Source organism: Lepus europaeus, chromosome 23 (assembly GCF_033115175.1).
Source record: "Lepus europaeus isolate LE1 chromosome 23, mLepTim1.pri, whole genome shotgun sequence".
In the NCBI taxonomy this organism is placed as follows: Eukaryota; Metazoa; Chordata; class Mammalia; order Lagomorpha; family Leporidae; genus Lepus; species Lepus europaeus.
The window spans coordinates 9,028,707-9,048,156 of NC_084849.1; the positions used below are offsets into that span (position 1 = coordinate 9,028,707).

Here is a 19,450-nt window from a genome sequence, read left to right on the forward strand (position 1 = left end):
CAGCCATTGTGGCTACTTGGGGAGTGAATCAATGGAAGGAAGACCTTTCTGTCTCTCCCTCTCAATGTCTGTGACTCTACCTCTCAAATAAATAAATAAAATCTTAAAAAAAAAAAACCTGTTCTCTTTGTATTAATATCACATTGACATAAAAAGTATCACATGGTAAAAAATGGCCTAGCTGGTGCCACGGCTCAATAGGCTAATCCTCTGCCTTGCGGTGCCGGCATACCGGGTTCTAGTCCCAGTCGGGGCACCAATTCTGTCCTGGTTGCCCCTCTTCCAGGCCAGCTCTCTGCTGTGGCCCGGGAGTGCAGTGGAGGATGGCCCAAGTGTTTGGGCCCTGCACCCCATGGGAGACCAGGAGAAGCACCTGGTTCCTGCCATTGGATCAGCGCGGTGCGCCGGCCGCGGCAGCCATTGGAGGGTGAACCAACGGTAAAGTAAGACCTTTCTCTCTGTCTCTCTCTCACACTGTCCACTCTGCCTGTCAAAAAATAAAAAATAAAATAAAAGGCCTAATTTACATTTCTTTCTGAACTATTAAAAAAACTATGAAGATATCACATTATTTTGAAAAATTGAGTGTATAACTACAACTCTGTAAACTATTCACCAAAATCAAATGTGTATCAAGGACATAATTTTTCTAACTCAATTTTCATATATTCATATAAAAATCATATCTTTCAGTCCCTTTTTTATCTCTTTTTTTTTATTTTATTTACTATTTATTTGAGAGGTAGAGTTACAGTGAGGAGGGGAAAAGAAAGAGAGAGAAAGAAAAAGAGAGAGAGATAGGATGTCTTCCATATGCTGGTTGACTCCCAAATGGCCACAACAACCAGGGAGGGGCTCAGCCAAAGCCAGGAGCTCCACTGCTTTCCTAGGCCATAAGCAGAGAGCAGGATCAGAAGAGGAGTAGCCGGTACTCAAACCAGCACCCATATGGGATGCTGGTGCCGCAGGCCACAGCTTAACCGACTGCACCAAAGCACCAGCAACAAGAGATTTTATTGATTTTTAATTTGTCACATCCACCTTCAACAATGACTATGATTAGGACACTTCAAGAAACCCTGCAACTTTTAAAATTATTTTTTATTTATTTGCAGGAGACAGGGAGAAACAGAGTTTCCAACCAGTAGTTTATTCCCCAAATGCCCACAACAGAGAGAGCTGGGCCGGGGTCAGAGCCAGCAGCTGGGAATACAGTCCAGGTCTCTACTGGCCAGCAGAGACCCAATTATTTGAGTCATCACTGTTGCTTCTCAGGGTCTGCACTGGAGCCAGGAACTGGAGTTGGGAACAGAAGCCAGCACTCGGATGTGAGACGAAGACATCTTAACTGCTGGATTAAACCCCTACTGCCTGAAACGCTACGTCTTTATAAGAGATACAATTTCATTTTATGGACATGGTCACTGATGAAATTATTTGCATTACAACATTTTGAAAATTTACCCAACTTCTTTCTCTCTGTCCAACATTTCCCTCATCTAAAAACTATGACAAGAACAGTACTATTGGGGCTGGCAGGTGGCTAAAGCTGCCACCTGCATCGCCGGCTTGAGTCCCAGCTGCTCTACTTCTTATCCAGCTCCTTGCTTATGGCCAGGGAAAAGCAAACAAAGATGGCCCAAGTTCTTTGGCTGCTACCACCCATGTGGGAGATGAGGAAGAAGCTCCTGGCTCCTGGCTCTGGCCTGACCCAGCCCCAGCCATTGTGACCATAAGGGGAGTGAAACAGTGGATGGAAGATCTTCTGTGTCTTTCCTCTCTCCAACTCTGCCTTTCAAATAAACAAATAAATCTTTAAAAGAAAAAAACTATTGTTATGAAGTTATAAATTAAATCACATATTTTCAAATGCCTGGTGATCAACACTAGGTAGCAGCTGTATTACTTGGCCAGATATCTTACTCTTAAAATAAGAGACTAGTAAAGCAATGACCATTGTGAGCAAGGATCAATATACAGGATAAGAACGGAGGGCATCTTTGCAGGGATCAGATTATTAAGTGGTCAATTCATTAACGGTTTCTACATCAAGATGATTTTGTAGCCCTATGCAATCTCACAAATTTGGGGTTCAGATAACAAGACCTCTGCTGACAAAAATTTCATATCCCATCCCAGGGACAATACAGTGTAACAAGTCCTACCATCTGGGTACACACAATGTCCAACAGAAGTTCACAGGAGGAAAGAGGTACTCAAGGCACCTGTCGTTAGATGTGCTGAGTGAAAGTCAGATGAGGAGGTAAGAAAGAGGCAACATGATAGTTCATGACAGTAGCAAAATGCATTAAAGTACATTCAGGACTCTAAGTATTTAAGAATACGGAGATGTGGTCAGCGGTCAGATCACCAAGGGCATTATAAACCATCCTAAAATGGTTCATTTCTACCCTCAGGAGAACTGGGTACCTTTGAAGTCTGTTAAGAGTGAGGATGATAGTAACAAAACCCAGTGCTCTGTGCAATGACGGAGGGTAAGAGCTGTTCAGCTTGCCCCCCACTGTCCCTAGATCTTTACTGAGCAATATGCAAGAAGCACTCGAGGTTCTTATTTCCCAAAACTGAGAGTAAAGGAAAACACCAGAGGGTAGGACTTAATAGGCAACCTCAGTACCGTCTGCTGAATCATCCTTCTCCTTGGTAAGTCACCAGGCCTCCACTACCATGTAGTCTATTTCTGTCTTAAAATGAGCTAATCAGACCTGTATTCCAAAAAACTGCATTTTCCTGTATATAAAAAATTTGAAAGAGAATAAAAGGAGCTATTCTGTTCCATGGACTTATACATCTATTATTGAATTATGCATCAATCATTGAATTAATTTCATTGTATTTTGAATGTTGTAGCCTTGTAATAGGTTTTTTAAAGTCATTATTCATTATTCAGGAATACTTAAATACTGAAGAGATATCCACTGATTTAAGACTATCCTGGTTACAGGGAAGGGAGATAAACTGGAGATGGGTTCTTCTAGAAGCACCCTAGAGAAAGGCAAGAGAGACCTACAAGCATGAAGTAAATGCATGGACTACATCATTCATAAAAGAAAATTGTTTTATAATCAATAAAAACAAAGAGTAAAGCTGAACGAAAATCAATGTACCCACCTGATTCTCTCCATATATCAATAAGCACATGGACAGCAAGTAGACAGTAATAGTCAGAAAACTGCAATTCTGTTTTCAAACAGGACTTCCCTATAGAGGAAAAAACATTTTAATATTTAATAATTACTGGAATGAGTTTTTTTTTTTAATGACAGAAGGGAGAAGAAAAAAAGGAAAAAGAAAACAGAATAAGTACCAGAAAAAAAATATAAATCATGAATCTAGGGATTCAAGAGAGGGTGCAAGCACAGAGCTGGACTAGAAGGAAGAGCTCTGGAGCCGAGAAGGTACCCAGGATGTCCCAGGCAGGGAACAGCAAGATTCAGAAGGAGGTTTTAAGTGAAGAAAAAAAAACACTACACCAAGAGCCATGTATAACTAAATTAACATTATGTTTTTCAGCTAGTTTTAAAAACATAGAGAAATACTCATTTTATAATCAGACTATTCAAATTCCTATCACAAATATGAGTGTGTATCCAGCAAATCCCAAGCCAATCTGAAGATCATCAGCTTCTTTTTTCTTTGAGAAACACAGTGAGAGAGATAGGTAGGAAAGAGCTCTCATCTGCTGGTCCCCTCCCCAAATGCCTCCAATAGTCACAGCTGTGAACAAAAGCCAGGAGTTGGGAATTTAATCCACGTCTCCCATGTGGGTTGCAGAGACCCAACAACTTGAGACATCTCTGCTACCTCCCAAAATCTGCATTAGCAGGAAACTGGGAGGCAGGAGGAGAACTGGGTATCAAATCCATGCACTCTGATAAGTGACTAGGTTAAGCGCCTGCCTCCAATTTCAAAACTAAATATTTATCTTACAATTTATACTAAACCTTTTGTTCACGTACACATTCTACATTAAGACTATTAAGGTCTATTAGAGGAAAATCTGACAATTCTGATAACCATATAATCCATATGAACTCCAAGGTAGTAAGAGTTAGCTTATCAAATGATGAAGAACACAGACAACTGGAAGTCAACTACAACTGTTTAAAACTTTAGCCTTGAGACACATTTCACATTGTAAGATGTGGAGAGTCTTCTTACTCACCAAACTCATTAAGTAGGGTGCTAAAATCACTGACTTCAAATTTTTGCAACTCAAGAAACTAGTGTACATTTTGAAAATTGCTCACCAAACTCCAATCCGTGCTGGTACCTTAACATCAGTTCTCTGACCACATTCAATTTCTGGCTTTTATCCATAGTGTGGTACAAGCCAAGTAATCTTGTCAGCTGCACCACGCACAAATGCTGCTGCAGAGCCCGGATGTCTGCAGGCAGCGCCAGCTTATCCTCTGTTGGTGTCGATAAAGGAACAACTCCAAGTAACTGATTAATAAACTGCAAAGTAGGGGAAAAAAGAGCACAGGTCTCAAAACACAACTAGTGTTTGGTAGGCTACAATTAACAGCAATGGAAATGGTCCCTTAACACCATTTCCTATCTACCAAAATAGCTAAAACAAAATGAAGCAAAAATTTTGAGAGCGCACAATGCTGGTAAAAATGACACTCATTAATGGCCCAAGGTATTGTCATTACCATGTACTATAGACACTGGAAGATTTACAAAATTGTGAAAACACAAGGCGCCTTCCACCAGCCCAGCTACCTGATGGCCTCTCACCTTGAACCTCGGCCTTCACCTTGTTTGAAATGGACCCTGAATACACTGCGCCACAGGTGGCTCCTGCACCTGTGCTGGCGACTGCAAATGCAAGGAGTGCAAATGCACCTCCTGCAGGTGAGGCAGAGGCACCTGGTGTCAGCAGAGCTCTGCTTCCCGACAGAAACCATGACCCACGGGCTACATCCTTCTTCTGTTAACCATGTGAAGATGAATACAAATCACTGACTTGAAAAAAATTGTGAAAACATTTCATAAATTATAACACATTAAAACAATATGTATTGTAGCAATGAAAAGCTTAATTAGGAATACGAGAGGTTACCAAAAATTAAAAAAAAATCTAAAATTATATTGATACACAAATTCTTAAATGTAAAGTTATACATTGAAAAGAATGTTTATCTCATATGACTTCAAATGTTTTTAATTAAACTTTTTATTGAGATAATTGTAGATTTATATTCAGTTTTAAGAAATAATACAAAGAGCCTATGTATAATTCATACAGATTCTTCTAATGGTAACACTGTGCCTGAAAATGCTCTTAACTCTTTAAATTTGATTTCTTTAAAAAATTGTATATGCTAGTTCTGATATATTTATTAAACACATGCATATTTTTGTTCACCTCTAAAAATTTTGTTCACCTCTATATTCCTGTTAAAAGGAATATAAAGAATAAATCCACAAAGACCAAGAATATGTGAAGAGGTGACAGCAAATAAAAAACATACAGAACCTTATAAGAAAAAAAAAAAAAAAAGAAGAACCTTATAAGACTCAGATATTAAGGGTACCAGGTATCTCCAAGATTAAGGTGCTGATGGAACTGAAATTGAATTTGCTGAAGTCTATCTAAGCAGCAGTCCTGGGGGGGTACTGTGGCATAGCAGGTAAAGCCCACCATCTGCAGTGCCAGCACGCCGCATGGGTGTTGGCTCGAGTCCTGGCTGCTCCACTTTCAATACAGCTCTCTGCTATGGCCTGGGAAAACAGCAGAAGATGGCCCAGGTCTCTGGGCCCCTGCACCCATAGGTGACTTGGAAGAAGCTCCTGGCTCCTGGCTTCAGATTGGCCCAGCTCTGGCTATTGCGGCCACCTGGGGAGTGAATCAGCGGATGGAAGACCTACCTTTCTCTCTCTGCCTCTGCCTCTTTGTAACTCTGCCTTTCAAATAAATAAATAAATAAATGTATGTTTAAAAAAAAAAAGGCAGCCCTGTTCCCAAGTCTGAGGTTAGTGAAACAAAAAAATACTAACTCCAAGAGAAGAGTTGTATGAGGCATCACCATATAGCAACTGGCTCAGCCATGAATAATATTGAGCTGTAAAAACATAAATAGGTGCTGGCATTGTGGCACAAAGGATTAAGTCACCACTTGTGATGCCAGTATTCCATATGGGAGAGCAAGTTCAAATCCCAGCTGTTCTGCTTCTGATCCAGCTTCTTGCTAATTTGCACCCTGCTAGGCAACAGGTGATAGCTCAAATATTTGGGACCCTGCCATGCATGTGGGAGACCTGGTTTCAGCCTCGCCCAGTTCCAGCTGCTGTGGCTATTTGTGGAGTGAATTAGTGGATGGAAGATCTTTCTTTGTGTTTCTCTCATTTTTTCAAATATATAAATAAATAATATATAATGAATAATGAATTATTGTGGGGAAAACTATTTAACAGGACAAATGAAATGTTATAAACAATGAAATTATCACCTTGTACAGCACGATATCAATAAATGAGGAATAAATTAACAAACTGTTATCTAAGTCCAAAGTTAGAGATATGAAGGTAAATAACAGAAGAAACAAGTGGAAATTATTTGTGTCTGTTAAGCTGGAACAATGAATTGGCTGTGATTTATTTTATTTTACTTTTATTTTATTTTTTTTAATTTGAAACAGAGAGAGGGAGGGAGGGACAGAGAGAGAACTTCCATCTGCTGGTACACTCCACAAATGACTTGCAACTGCCAGGGCTGGGCCAGGCGTAAGCCAGGAGCTTCACTCAGGTCTCCCACAAGGGTGAAGGGGCCCAGGGATTTGGGCCATCTTCTGCTGCTTTCCCAGGCACATCAGCAGGAAACTGGACTGAAAGTGGGGCAGCCTGGGCTCGAACTGGCGCCTGTATGGGATGCCAGCATTGCAGGTGGCAGCTTAACCTATTAGGCTACAACACCAGCCCCTGTGATCTTTTCAATATAAACTTTGTGGTAATATTTGACTTCAATTACATACATTTAACTTTTATATACAAACAGAAAATTAAATCAAAATGCAATCTCATTAATCATATAGTTTTTACATCAGTAATGATTTTGCTTCAATATGTCCACAATTGTATTAATTTTTATTTCTATGATAAGATACAAATATTCCACATTTGAACAATAGCACTTTTTAAGCTTTTGATCAGAAGTCTATATAATTTCTACTGCCACTTCTTTTGCTTTTACAAGACATTTTATCTATTGGCTATACATACTATTAACTCCTTCTTTAGTGAATACTAAGAATCTCCATAGAGCTAATCGTATGTGTACAAAATTAATTGAAAATAGATCTTAGTAAAAAGTTAAGAATGGGAATGAATAGGAGGGGGAGAAGGAAGAAGGGTAGAAGGGTGGGTATGGTGGGAAGAATCACTATGTTCCTAAAGCTGTATTTATGAAATGCATGAAGTCTGTATTTCTTAAATAAAAAGTTTCTTGGGGAAAAAAAAGAATCTCCCAAAGAGGTATTATTATGAAACACTATGCTTATTATTTTTTGTTATACACACTTTTACTCTGCAAAGACCTTTAAAAACTAGAATAATTTTATTGTTTAGCTAAAAAACTCAAAGCAAACAACAGATTAAAACATCACCCTGTGTGAGCCACTGCAGGATAGCTGGAATCAATGGCCCACTCTCAGCAATCGGTCACACTTCAGAAAGATTCGGCTCATAATTCATTGAAACAATAGTGCTCAGTTTGAACCTATTTGTACAGGTACTAATCCTTTGACAAACATACTTGCTGAGGGGCAGAATTTTTGGCTATTGAAGTCATCCTACTATTAAAAAGTTGTGGCAGGGGCCGGCGCTGTGGCATAGCAGGTTAAGCCGCCACCTGCAGTGCCGGCATTCCATATGGGCGCCGGTTGGATACCCGGCTGCCCTACTTCTGATCCAGCTCTCTGCTATGGCCTGAGAAAGCAGAAGATGGTCCAAATCCTTGAGCCCCTACACCCATATGGGAAACCCGGAAGAAGCTCCTGGCTTCTGGCTTCGGATCAACGCAGCTCCAGCTGTTGCGGTCAACTGGAGAGTGAGCCATCGGATAGAAGACCTCTCTCTCTCTCTCTCTCTCTCTCTCTCCTTTCTCTGCCTCTCCTATGTAACTCTTTCAAATAAATAAATCTTAAAAAAAAAAAAAAAAAAGTTGTGGCAGGGCCAGCACTTTGGCATAGCATGTGGAGCCACCACAAGACCTGGCTGCTCCACTTCCCATCCAGCTCTGCTGTGGCCTGGGAGGGCAGTGGAAGATGGCCCATGTTCTTGGGCCCCTGCACCTGCGTGGGAGACCCAGAAGAGGCTCTTGGCTCCGCAGCTCCAGCTGTTGCAGCCATTTGGGGAGTGAACCAGTGGATGGAAGACCTCTCTCTCTCTCTCAGTGTAACTTTGACTTTCAAATAAATAAATAAATCTTTAATAATAATTCTTAAAAAGTAGCAGCAAAACTGTCTCTCTCGATTAAAATTTACATAGTATGACAAAACTCACTGCAACACCTTTAAATCCTTGGTGTCACAGAATAATGACTGCCTTAACACTTTTAGTATTTCACTGGGGCTCCTGTGACTAGGTACTTCTTGTTATATGGGGTCACATAAAATGTTTGAAGGTTTTTTTCCTTTCTCAACTTTTGATCTTTTGAAGAGGCAGAGAGACAGAGTCGGGGCTTCAATGGCTGGGGCTAGACCATGCTGAAGCTGGAATCCAGGAACTCAATCCAAGCCTTCCAGCTGGGTGGCAAGGACCCAAGTACTTGAGCCATCGCACTGTCTCCCAGGATCTACATTAGAAGGAAGCTGAATGAGAGGTGTGGAGAGGCTAGGACTTGAACCAAGCACTCCAATATGAGATATGGGCATCCCAAGCAGTGGTTTAATCTGCTGTGTCTAGTTTCTTAGCTTAACAATTGTACCATGGTAATTTAAAGTGTTAACATTAGGGATAAGGGGTATCAGATGCTCTTTTCTGTAAATCTGATATTATCCCAATATAAAATTAATTTAAAAAGATTTCTTAGGGTTTTGTTTCAGACTGCTTCAGCAAGAATAACTCATGGTTTGAAATAATTAGTGATTAAATAGCATAGTTTTCAGCATATCACAAACCAGACAGCCAAACAGACTCTGTCAAAATTTAAAACTTTGTGCTGAGCCGGCACCGCGGCTCAGTAGGCTAATCCTCCGCCTTGCCGCGCCGGCACACCGGGTTCTAGTCCCGGTCAGGGCACCAATCCTGTCCCGGTTGCCCCTCTTCCAGGCCAGCTCTCTGCTATGGCCCAGGAGTGCAGTGGAGGATGGCCCAAGTGTGCTGATCCGATGGCAGGAGCCAGGTGCTTCTCCTGGTCTCCCATGGGGTGCAGGGCCCAAGGACTTGGGCCATCCTCCACTGCACTCCCTGGCCACAGCAGAGAGCTGGCCTGGAAGAGGGGCAACCGGGACAGGATTGGTGCCCCGACCGGGACTAGAACCCGGTGTGCCGGCGCCGCAAGGCGGAGGATTAGCCTAGTGAGCCGCGGCGCCGGCCAAGTAAAATTTTTTTAAGATGGCTAAATCCAAATAAGATCAGTGGATTGTACCAATGTCAATTTCCTAGCTGTACTATGACAATATGGTCATGTAAGTCATTGCCACTGAACAAAATGGATGTATCTGAGATCTGTGTTGTTTTTCCAACTGTATGTAAATCCACAATTACCTCAAAATAAACAAAAGACAAAACAAGGAAGAATGAAATCAACTGCCAGGAGTTACTCCAACTGTAACTTCAAAAACACCCTGCCTCCAATGTGTTAGCACACAAGAGTACCTAGCTCATCAGGGTAGTTAGCACACCTCTGTTCACTAATCCCAAAGACTTAATCTCAATTCAATCAACAGGAACACCTAATACAATTCTGAAATGCACTTACTTTTGTACACTGTGTAGCAGGCAAGAGGTCAACAAACACCTTAAGGTCAGTAAAACAACACGGTTTATCTCCAAACTTCTTGAAATACTGGAACATTAATTCTTCTGGGTCACCTAGGAGGGGAGGAAATCACCACATTATTCATAGATTGCAGGAATTTCTAATTTACAAAAGAGGTTTAATCTGAAAATATTTATTTCAATTAATTTAAAATCTTGCTTGATTGCAGAATGAGAATGATGGCCAGGAAATGGCTTGCCTGTTTAAAAATAAACAAATACTTTAAAAAAAGCAGCTGAATCTTATAAAATCAGCTTACTTATCACTACAGAAATGTGAAGCTTTCATTAAGTTAAAAGTTAAATAGATACGTTGAATTTCCCAGTGGATGAAAGATCTCTCTGGGGCCGGGGCCATGGCTCACTTGGCTAATCCTCTGCCTGTGGCGCCAGCATCCCGTATGGGCACCAGATTCTAGCCCCGGTTGCTCCTCTTCCACTCCAGCTCTCTGCTGTGGCCCGGGAAAGCAGTTGAGGATGGCCCAAGTGCCTGGGCCCCTGCACCCGCTTGGGAGACCGGGAGGAAGCACCTGGCTCCTAGTTTCGGATCGGCATAGTTCTGGCTGTAGCAGCCATTTGAGGGGTGAACCAACGGAAGGAAGATCTTTCTGTCTCTCTCTCTCTCACTAACTCTATCTGTCAAATAAATAAATAAATAGAAAATACATGAAAAAAAATCATTAAAAAAAAGAGAGATCTCTCTGCCTTTCAAATAAATAAATAAATAAATATGTAAAAAATTGTTTTATTTCACATGTAATACACTTTACAGGATACAGTGAAACATACACAGCATAAAGTGATCATACAATTAGCCTTTCCATTTCCTTATATTTGTGTGTGTGTGTGTTTGGAGCCTATCAGCTCCTAGAAGCAGCGATTTTTTTTTTTTAAAGAGTTATTTTATTTATTTGAAATACAAAGTTACAGAGAGAGAGACAGAGAAAGAGGTCTTCCATCCGCTGGTTCCCAGATGGCTGCAACGGCCAGAGCTGTGGCGATCCGAAGCCAGGAACCAGGAGCTCCTTCCAGGTCTCCCACATGGGTGCAGGGGCCCAAGGACTTGCGCCATCTTCTAGTGCTTTCCCAGGCCATAGCAGAAAGCTGGATCAGAAGAGGAACAGCCGGAACTAGATCCAGCGCCCATATGGGATGCAAGTGCTTCAGGCCAGGGCTTTATCCCGCTGTGCCACAGAACTGGCCCCAGAAGCAGGGATTTTTAAACTGAAAACTGTAAAATTTTAGGATTTTCTGTCCCAGTTCCTATTCACATTTACCTAAGACAGGCCCATAGCTTCAATCAGAGTCTCACACGATTCTGTTATCCAAACAAGAATGAGAAGAACTCACTAGTCTAGTAAAAACTTTTTGTAGAGACTAGACAAATTCACACATTTTTAAGACAGGGCTTCTAAGTGGAAAGAATAAAAAAAAGGATGAATGAAGCAGGTATCAGGCAGATTCAAACACGTTCACATATAGCTTTAGAAAGAAGCCAATTATGGGGCCAGCGCTGTGGCACAGCAGGTTAAAGCTCCAGCCTGCAATACCAGCATCCCATATGGGAGCCGATTCAAGTCCCAGCTGCTCCACGTCTGATCCAGTTTCCTGGTGATGCGCCTGGGAAAACAGGAAGATGACTCAAGTCCTTGGGCCCCTGCACTTGTGTGGGAGACCCAGAAGAAGCTCCTGGCTCCTGGCTTTGTTTCAGCTCAGCTCCAGCCATTGCTGCCATTTGGGGAGTGAACCAGTGGATGGAAGAACTCTAACTCTCTGTCTCTACCTCTCTCTATAACTCTTTCAAATAAATAAAATAAATCTTTAAAAAAAAAGGTAATTATTTGGAATCTATTAACAGTGTTTTCCTGAAACTCATGAAAATTTTCTCTTGCAAGTCTGGAACTAGAAGAGACTGAAGCTACTGAGGCAGATCCAAAGAAAGAAGTCACATGGAATTCCAAGTTGACTGTGAGGGCTCAGCATTCTGGAGCAGCCACCACTTGTGACGGAGTCCCAGCTGCTCTGCTTCTGATGCAGCGCCCTGCTAATGCCTCTGGGAAAGCAGCGGAAGATCCTCCAAGTGCTGGGCCCCTGCCTTCACTGCTGAATCAGCAGGAGAATCTGACAAGGACTGTGATGGAACAGGGATAGATGCTAATGGAAACCGAGTCAAATAATGACTGAGGACTTACTTTACAAGTGATCTAATCATCAGTAAATGCTTTTGTGTTATGAAAATGTTTGCGGGGCTGGTGCTGTGGCTCAGTGTGTTAAAGGCCCAGCCTACAGCGCTAGCAAGGGTACTGGTTTGAGTACCGACTGCTCCACTTCTGATCCAGCTCTTTGCTATGGCCTGGGAAAGAGTGGAAGATGGCCCAAGTCCTTGGACCCCTGCACCCACGTGGGAGACCCAGAAGAACCTCCTGGCTCTTGGCTTCAGATCAGATCAGCTCTGGCCATTGCGGTCATTTGGGGAGTGAACTAGCAGATGGAAGACCCCCCCTTCTCTCTGGCTCTACCTCTCTGTGTAACTCTTTCAAATAAATAAAATACATCTAAAAAAAAAAAAAAAAAAGAAAGAAAGAAAGAAAATGTTTGCTTTCTCGACATGACTTGGTCACCATAGGCCCTTGCACGTAGGCATTGAGGGCATCCCTCCAGGGTTCCTAAATATCACACGGTTTCTTACCTAGTTTGTACTCATCATTACACCCTTGATTTCGTAAACGCCTAATCAATTCCAGTTTAGCTAGATGTGGTCCTCGGAGATGGCGAGAACTTTTAGATTCTTCCATTATCCTATCTTCTATAAACTTCACAGCTTCTTCTGTGGAATAATGTACTTCTCCTTCTAAGGAGCTGGGTATAAACACATGAAAAGACATTTTATTGCCTCTACTGCCCTTCCCAAAGCCAACCCAAGCTGATTATAAGAAACACATTAAAGAATTTTAAAAAGTTCTTTACCCATTATAAAATAATACAAATGAGAATAAAAGAGAATGCACAGCATATTTAAACAGAGAAGGTGCTATAAGATTACTCCCAGGATAGGCATGTGATTATTACAAAATAGCCAACCCTTTCTTTAAAAACAATAGATATTTTGTACATACAAGGGTACTTCAAAATGTTCACGGAAGACAGAATTAACAGTAAATTTAGTAGCAAGCATTTGCTAGAGTGGTTAAGATTCTGCTTGGAACACCCACGTTCCTTATCAGAGTGCCTGGTTTTAGTCCTGGCTCCATTTATGATTCCAGCCTCCTGCTAATACAAACCCTGGGAGGCAGTGGCTGATGGCCCAAGTGTGGTTGGGTACCTGCTACTCATGCAGGAGACCCAGACTGAGTTGCTGGCTCCTGGCATTGGCCTGATCAGCCTCAGCTATTGTAACCATTTGGGAAGTGAACCAGTAGATGGGAAATCTGTCTTTCTGCCTTTCAAATACACAAATAAACATTAAACAAGAAGTATCCTCAGTAAAAAAAAAAAAAAAAAGAGAGAGAATTTCTCTCTGGAATGGAAGAATAACTAATAAACTACATATTTCTGCACTGGTAAGATTTGTACAATGAACATGTATTTCTTAAAAATAATGGGATACGGGGGTCCAGCGCTGTGGCATAGCACATAAAACTGCCACCTGCAGTGCCAGCATCCCATATGGGTGCTGGTCAGTGTCCTGGCTGCTCTACTTCCGATCCAGCTCCCTGATACCAGGTCCCTGCTAATGCACCTGGGAAAGGAGTGGAAGATGGTCCAAGTGCTTGGGTCCCTGTAGCCATGCGGGAGATATGGATGGAGTTCTAGTCTCTGCTCCTGGTTTCAACCTGACCCAGCCCTGGTCGTTATGGCCATTTGGGGAATGAACCAGTGGATGGAAGGTATCTCTCTCTCTCTCTCTCTCTGCATTTCCTTCTCTGTCTCTCTGACTTCGAAATAAATAAATCTTTACAAATAATAACAATAATAAAGGGATATGGGGGCCAGTGTTGTGGAACAGCAAGTTAAGCCTCTGTCAGCAATGCCAGCATCCCACACGAGCACTGAGTCTAGTCCTGGCTGCTCCACTTCTGATCCAGCTCTCTGCTAATATGCTTGGAAAAACAGTGGAAGATGGCCCAAGTCCTTGGGCCCCTGCACTTATATGGGAGACCCAGAGGAGTTCCAAGCTCCTGGCTTGGCCTGGCCCAGCCTGGCCACTGTGGCCATTTGGGGAGTGAACCAGCAGACAGAAGATCTCTCTCTCTCTCTGTCTTTCCCTCTCTTTGGTAAGTCTGCCTTTCAAATAAATCTTTTTTTTTTTTTTTTTAATTTTTGACAGGCAGAGTGGACAGTGAGAGAGAGACAGAGAGAAAGGTCTTCCTTTTGCCGTTGGTTCACCCTCCAATGGCCGCCGCGGCCAGCGCACTGCGGCCGGCGCACCGCGCTGATCCGATGGCAGGAGCCAGGTGCCTCTCCTGGTCTCCCATGGGGTGCAGGGCCCAAGCACTTGGGCCATCCTCCTCTGCACTCCCTGGCCACAGCAGAGAGCTGGCCTGGAAGAGGGGCAACCGGGACAGGATCGGTGCCCCGACCGGGACTAGAACCCGGTGTGCCGGTGCCGCAAGGCGGAGGATTAGCCTAGTGAGCCGCGGCGCCGGCCTCAAATAAATCTTTAAAAAAAAAAAAAAAATGGGAAATGAACCCTTACTGTGAAAGGAATATTATTGAGGAAAAAATAGAATTTATGAAGCTCACAAGGAAATTTTTCTGATGCAAAGTAAAAATGTCCCTGTAAATCAGGAAAGAAGACAACTTACTGTTCACCTTCAGCAGGGGGGGTCCAGGCCTCTTCAATCAGTCGAAAGACAGAGTCGAAATAAGTCAGATAGAACTGCCAGTCATCTGAGCTAAAACCAGATGGAATGATGCACACAAGGTTAAATCCAAATTGTGACCAATCTGCCTTAGGAACCGTGACATTCAACTTATTTTCTAAGCGACAAGTTCCCACGTCTTGAGTGTAGCCCATCCCTGGCTTCCCTCCACTGCCCACAAGAGCAGCACCGCAGAGGCATTACCAAAGTGAAAACCCTTCGACAGACTACTCTTTCCTTCAACACAGTGACCAGGTCTAGAACACTGTCCTCACAAGCACTCCTAAATTTGGAGGGGGTGTCATTGAATAAAGAAAGGAAGCATCTCTCTTTTATGGCAGTATTAAATTCAATGTTATTGATTTACAGTATTCATTTCAAGACCTTACTAGTATTCAGTACAATGGTTTAATGAAAATTTTAGAAAACATCCATGGCAGTGAGATTTGGCCTAGCAATTAAGACAACTGCATCTTATATCAGAATACATAGGTTCAATACCTTGCTAGGGCTCCTGACTCCAGCATTTTGCTAATGAGCATCTGGGAGGCAGCACAATGATGCCTCAAGTAACTGGGTTCCTGCAACCCACATGGGAGTTCTGGATTAAGTTCCTGGATCCTGGCTTCAGCTTTGGCCCAACCCTGGCTGCTGTGGGCATTTGGGGTGGAAACCAGCTCTCTCTCTGTGTCTCATTTCTCTCTGTGTTTAAATCAATCTCTCTGTCTAAATCTCACACTACCTCTGAAATAAACAAATAAATAAAATCTACCCAACACAACTACAAAAAGAATAACTAAACCTAGAAATTACAGAATACAGACACAAAAAAATCAACAGCAAGGCTTGAAAGCCTCAGAAACTCAAAGTCTCATAGTACACAAAGAAGTATCTACTCACTTTTTCAGTAAGAGGCGCCGGGAAAGGGCATTACACTCTGGCCACCTGCTCAGCTTCTTGTACATAGCCATGCATTTATTTTCCCGACTCTGAATCTCACTTGTTAATTTCTCTACAATTGAAAGGTATAAAAGTTGGTGAGCCGGTTTCATTTCTCCTAAAAATCCTGAATAAAGTCCAATCACAAGAATGAAAATGTCACATTTTCTTACTCTCTTAGAAAATGGAACCACTTAAGATATAAACTACTATCTTATTAAAGATTATTTTGCTGGGGCCTGTGTTGTAATACAGCAGGCATCCCATATGAACACTGGTTCAAGTCCTGACTGTTCCATTTTCGATCCAGCTCCCTGCTAATATGCTTGGGAAAGCAGTGGAAGATTGTCCAAGTACCTGGGCCCCTGCCACTCATGTGAGAGACATAGATAGAGTTCTAGTCTCCTCTCCTGGCTTCGACCTGGTCCAGCCCTGGCTGTTATTGCCATTTGGGAGTGAACCAGTGGATGGAAGATCTCTCTCTCTCTTTGTGTAACTCTGCCTTTCAAACAAATAAATCTTTAAAAGAAAAAAAAAAGTTTGCTGAAAAGAAAAAGTATATTTCTTATACTAAATTTTAACAATTACTTTTTCTATAATACCCCAGGATCTTGAATGTATTAGATTGAAGATCTAGTACATAAGATATACTCGGAAACCACAAACGTGATATAGCAACAGGTAAATTCAGTCCACAGACACAGACTGTGTCTTAAATGTCATTGTGGCCATCTGGGGAGTGAACCAGCGGATGGAAGACTTCCCTCTCTGTCTTTCCCTCTCACTGCTGTAACTCTACCTCTCTAAATAAATAAATAAAATCTTAAAAAAAAAAAACAAAAACTCCTTTATACAAATATTTATAATTGTGTTTATGACTGCACATAATATAGTGAACAGCACACTGACACTACTTATAAACAGCCAATTATTCCCTCTGAATATAGGGACATAGTTCTCCTAAGGAAGTCATCAAAGGTGTATAAACATTTAGGAAGCAGAATGAGTATGAAATGTTCAAAAATACAATAAATCAAACTACAAAGTTTCCGACCAACAAAGAAGAAGTATTTTTTAAGTAATAGAAAACAGCTAATTTCTTCAACATATCCAGTGTTCTTGCAAATTACTAAGAAAAATATTAACCAAACATTTAGAAATAAGAATAAGGAAAAGCATCTCAGAGAAAAAAAACAGTAATGACTTTAAACAAATGAAAAATATAATTTTCCATAATTAAAGAAATTTAAAAATATAAGACAATTTATCTGATAGACTGAAAACTATAAGAAATTTGTTATAACAGATTGATAATAACGAGTGGTCAATGTGCAAAGAAACAGGCTCCCTTACATACTGACTGCAAATACAGCTTATAAGAATACAAACTGGAAGGAAATTTGGAATGGAGTAAACACATCTCTTACAAATGGGCAAGATATCCTTCCAGAACTGGCCAAGTAAACAGTCTACATCTATTACTATGGAACACAGGGCAGCCATGAACGAGAAAGAGGCGTTGAGCTATATCTGTAAGACATACATCTCAGTTAAAAAAAAAAAAAACCACTGGGTATGAGTATGCAGAGCGGGAGTCACAAACTCAGACACATGCATAAACAGAGTACTGTATCTAGAGAAAGTATCCAGAGTACAAATCTTGACAGCAGGCATAACATTTCAGATTTTGAAGGTTCTCTATTTGGTTACCACCAGGTCACCTTATGAGCCAGGTACAGTATGTCAGGACAGACCCACGGAACAAGTAATGAGAGAACAGCCTAGAAGGCAAGGCTTAGAGATCTGCAGCACAATGTTTCAAACGCCCTGAATTTTCTAAAATCATGAATTCTTTTTTTTAATGTATTTTTATTTTTAATCTTACTTATTTTCATTTTTACTATCTGACAGGCAGAGAGAGAGAGAGAGAGGGAGAGGAGGAGAGGGAAGCAGGGGAGACACAGACACGGTGTGCATGGAAGCTGCGTCAGGACTTCAACCCCAGCACTCAGGTACGGGAAGCAGGCATCCCACGTAACATCTTAACTACAGTGCCAAATGCCTGCCCCTCCATGAATTACTTTCAATTAAAAAATATTTTACAACTAAATTTTTAACAGAGAAGTCTGGAAGAACACTTAAAAATTATCATGGTTATTTTATGTCTTCATATTTTTGAATGAGGATAAATTTTCCATAACACATTTTTCATGTTTAAATAGAAAAAAATTTTAAGAAAACCTTAAAAATTACCTCCTAATTTCCCTCTAATGACATCCAAGGCTTCCTGGTACTTTCCCAATCGTTCCAGGATCATATAATACAGTTCAACCTTACAGAAAAAAAAAAAAAAAAAAATTGCAACCACTGAAACTCTTCAATAATAAAAAGATAGTCCTTTACACAGTTGCAAAAAGTTACTTAATAGAAAGAACAGTGTCTTCAAATGAGAAGAAACTGACAGGAAGAATCAGACAATGGTATCTCCTCCATTTATACATATTTTGGCCTAGAGTACTTGCTGGAAAGTGTTCATTATGTCTAAGCTGAAGGCTTCCGAAGTGTCAGTGTCACACTTACAGAAAGGCCAGGGTGAGGAGTCAGGTATTGAAATGGACTAAAACAACAGCTCATGATATTATAACATAATATTGTACTAGCACTATCAAAATCATGAAAATACAAAAGTATTTAAATTCACAAAAGGAATTAAATTACTCACTTCAGCCTCGGCTTCTATCTTGTCCTCTTTCACCATTTTTTCTACCATTCTCTCAGCAAGAGGCAGAAACATTGTTTTTGAGAGGTTTTCATCCTGTGCTGATATAGACTAGAGGAAGAAAAATAAATATTTTATTCTAGCTTCTTCCCCACTGCCCTATTTATAGTAACTGTGTGGACCCTCATCGTGACTCTGGCACATACTTATCCATCTACTGTGTCCAGTATCAGAGCAGATTCATCATCCTGTGCATTCCTGAAATACTTAGCTTCCACAACTTAATCTACTTTTAAAATGGGTTATTTATACATTTTTCTATAAATACACAAAGAAAGAGTATGCCTATACTGCTTATTACATATATCATACATTAATTTTAATTACCAATTTAAGGTAACTGTAGTTAGTAGTAAATTATATAAGCAGAAGGAATTGGGGGCAGACACTGGGGCACAGAGTTAAGCTATTGCTTAAGACGCTCACATCCCGTATCACCAATGATTTGGATTCTGGCTACTCCACTTCCAATCCAGCTACCTGTTAAGGTGTCTGGGAAGGCAGTGGATCACGGCTCAAATACTCAAGTCCCTGACATCCTTGTGGGAGACCCACATGAAATTCCTGGTTCCTGACTTTGGCTTGGCCTAGCCCTAGATATAGAGGGCATTTGGGGTGTGAAGCAGAGGAGAGAAGACAGCTCTCTCTCTCTCTCTCTCTCTCTCTCTGTAACTCTACCTTTCAAATAAATCTTTAAAAAAAGAGAGAGAATTGGCAGTTCTCTTCATTTAATATGAAAATATCTCAAAAAGAGATCTGAAAGGCTTTCCTTTTCCAACACTTGATGATCCATAACCTTTATATAAGTTTTAACCGCCAGAGATCCTGCTAAGAGCTAACTTAAGCCTTGTAAACAACCTTTCAA

The 19,450-nt window shown here is 41.2% G+C and overlaps 1 protein-coding gene across 1 annotated transcript in view; it reads right to left on the minus strand.

Moving 5' to 3' along the window:
• NAA25 (N-alpha-acetyltransferase 25, NatB auxiliary subunit) overlaps positions 1–19,450 on the minus strand; it is an 83,001-nt gene that overhangs the window by 34,274 nt on the left and 29,277 nt on the right. Inside the window, exons 6-13 of the mRNA XM_062182027.1 lie at positions 18,529–18,636; positions 18,060–18,138; positions 15,768–15,879; positions 14,811–14,900; positions 12,695–12,864; positions 9,947–10,059; positions 4,269–4,476; positions 3,130–3,219 (exon numbers count right to left, since the gene is read on the minus strand). Of these exons, the coding sequence (XP_062038011.1) occupies positions 3,130–3,219; positions 4,269–4,476; positions 9,947–10,059; positions 12,695–12,864; positions 14,811–14,900; positions 15,768–15,879; positions 18,060–18,138; positions 18,529–18,636 (970 nt within the window). The remainder of the gene's footprint in view (positions 1–3,129; positions 3,220–4,268; positions 4,477–9,946; positions 10,060–12,694; positions 12,865–14,810; positions 14,901–15,767; positions 15,880–18,059; positions 18,139–18,528; positions 18,637–19,450) is intronic.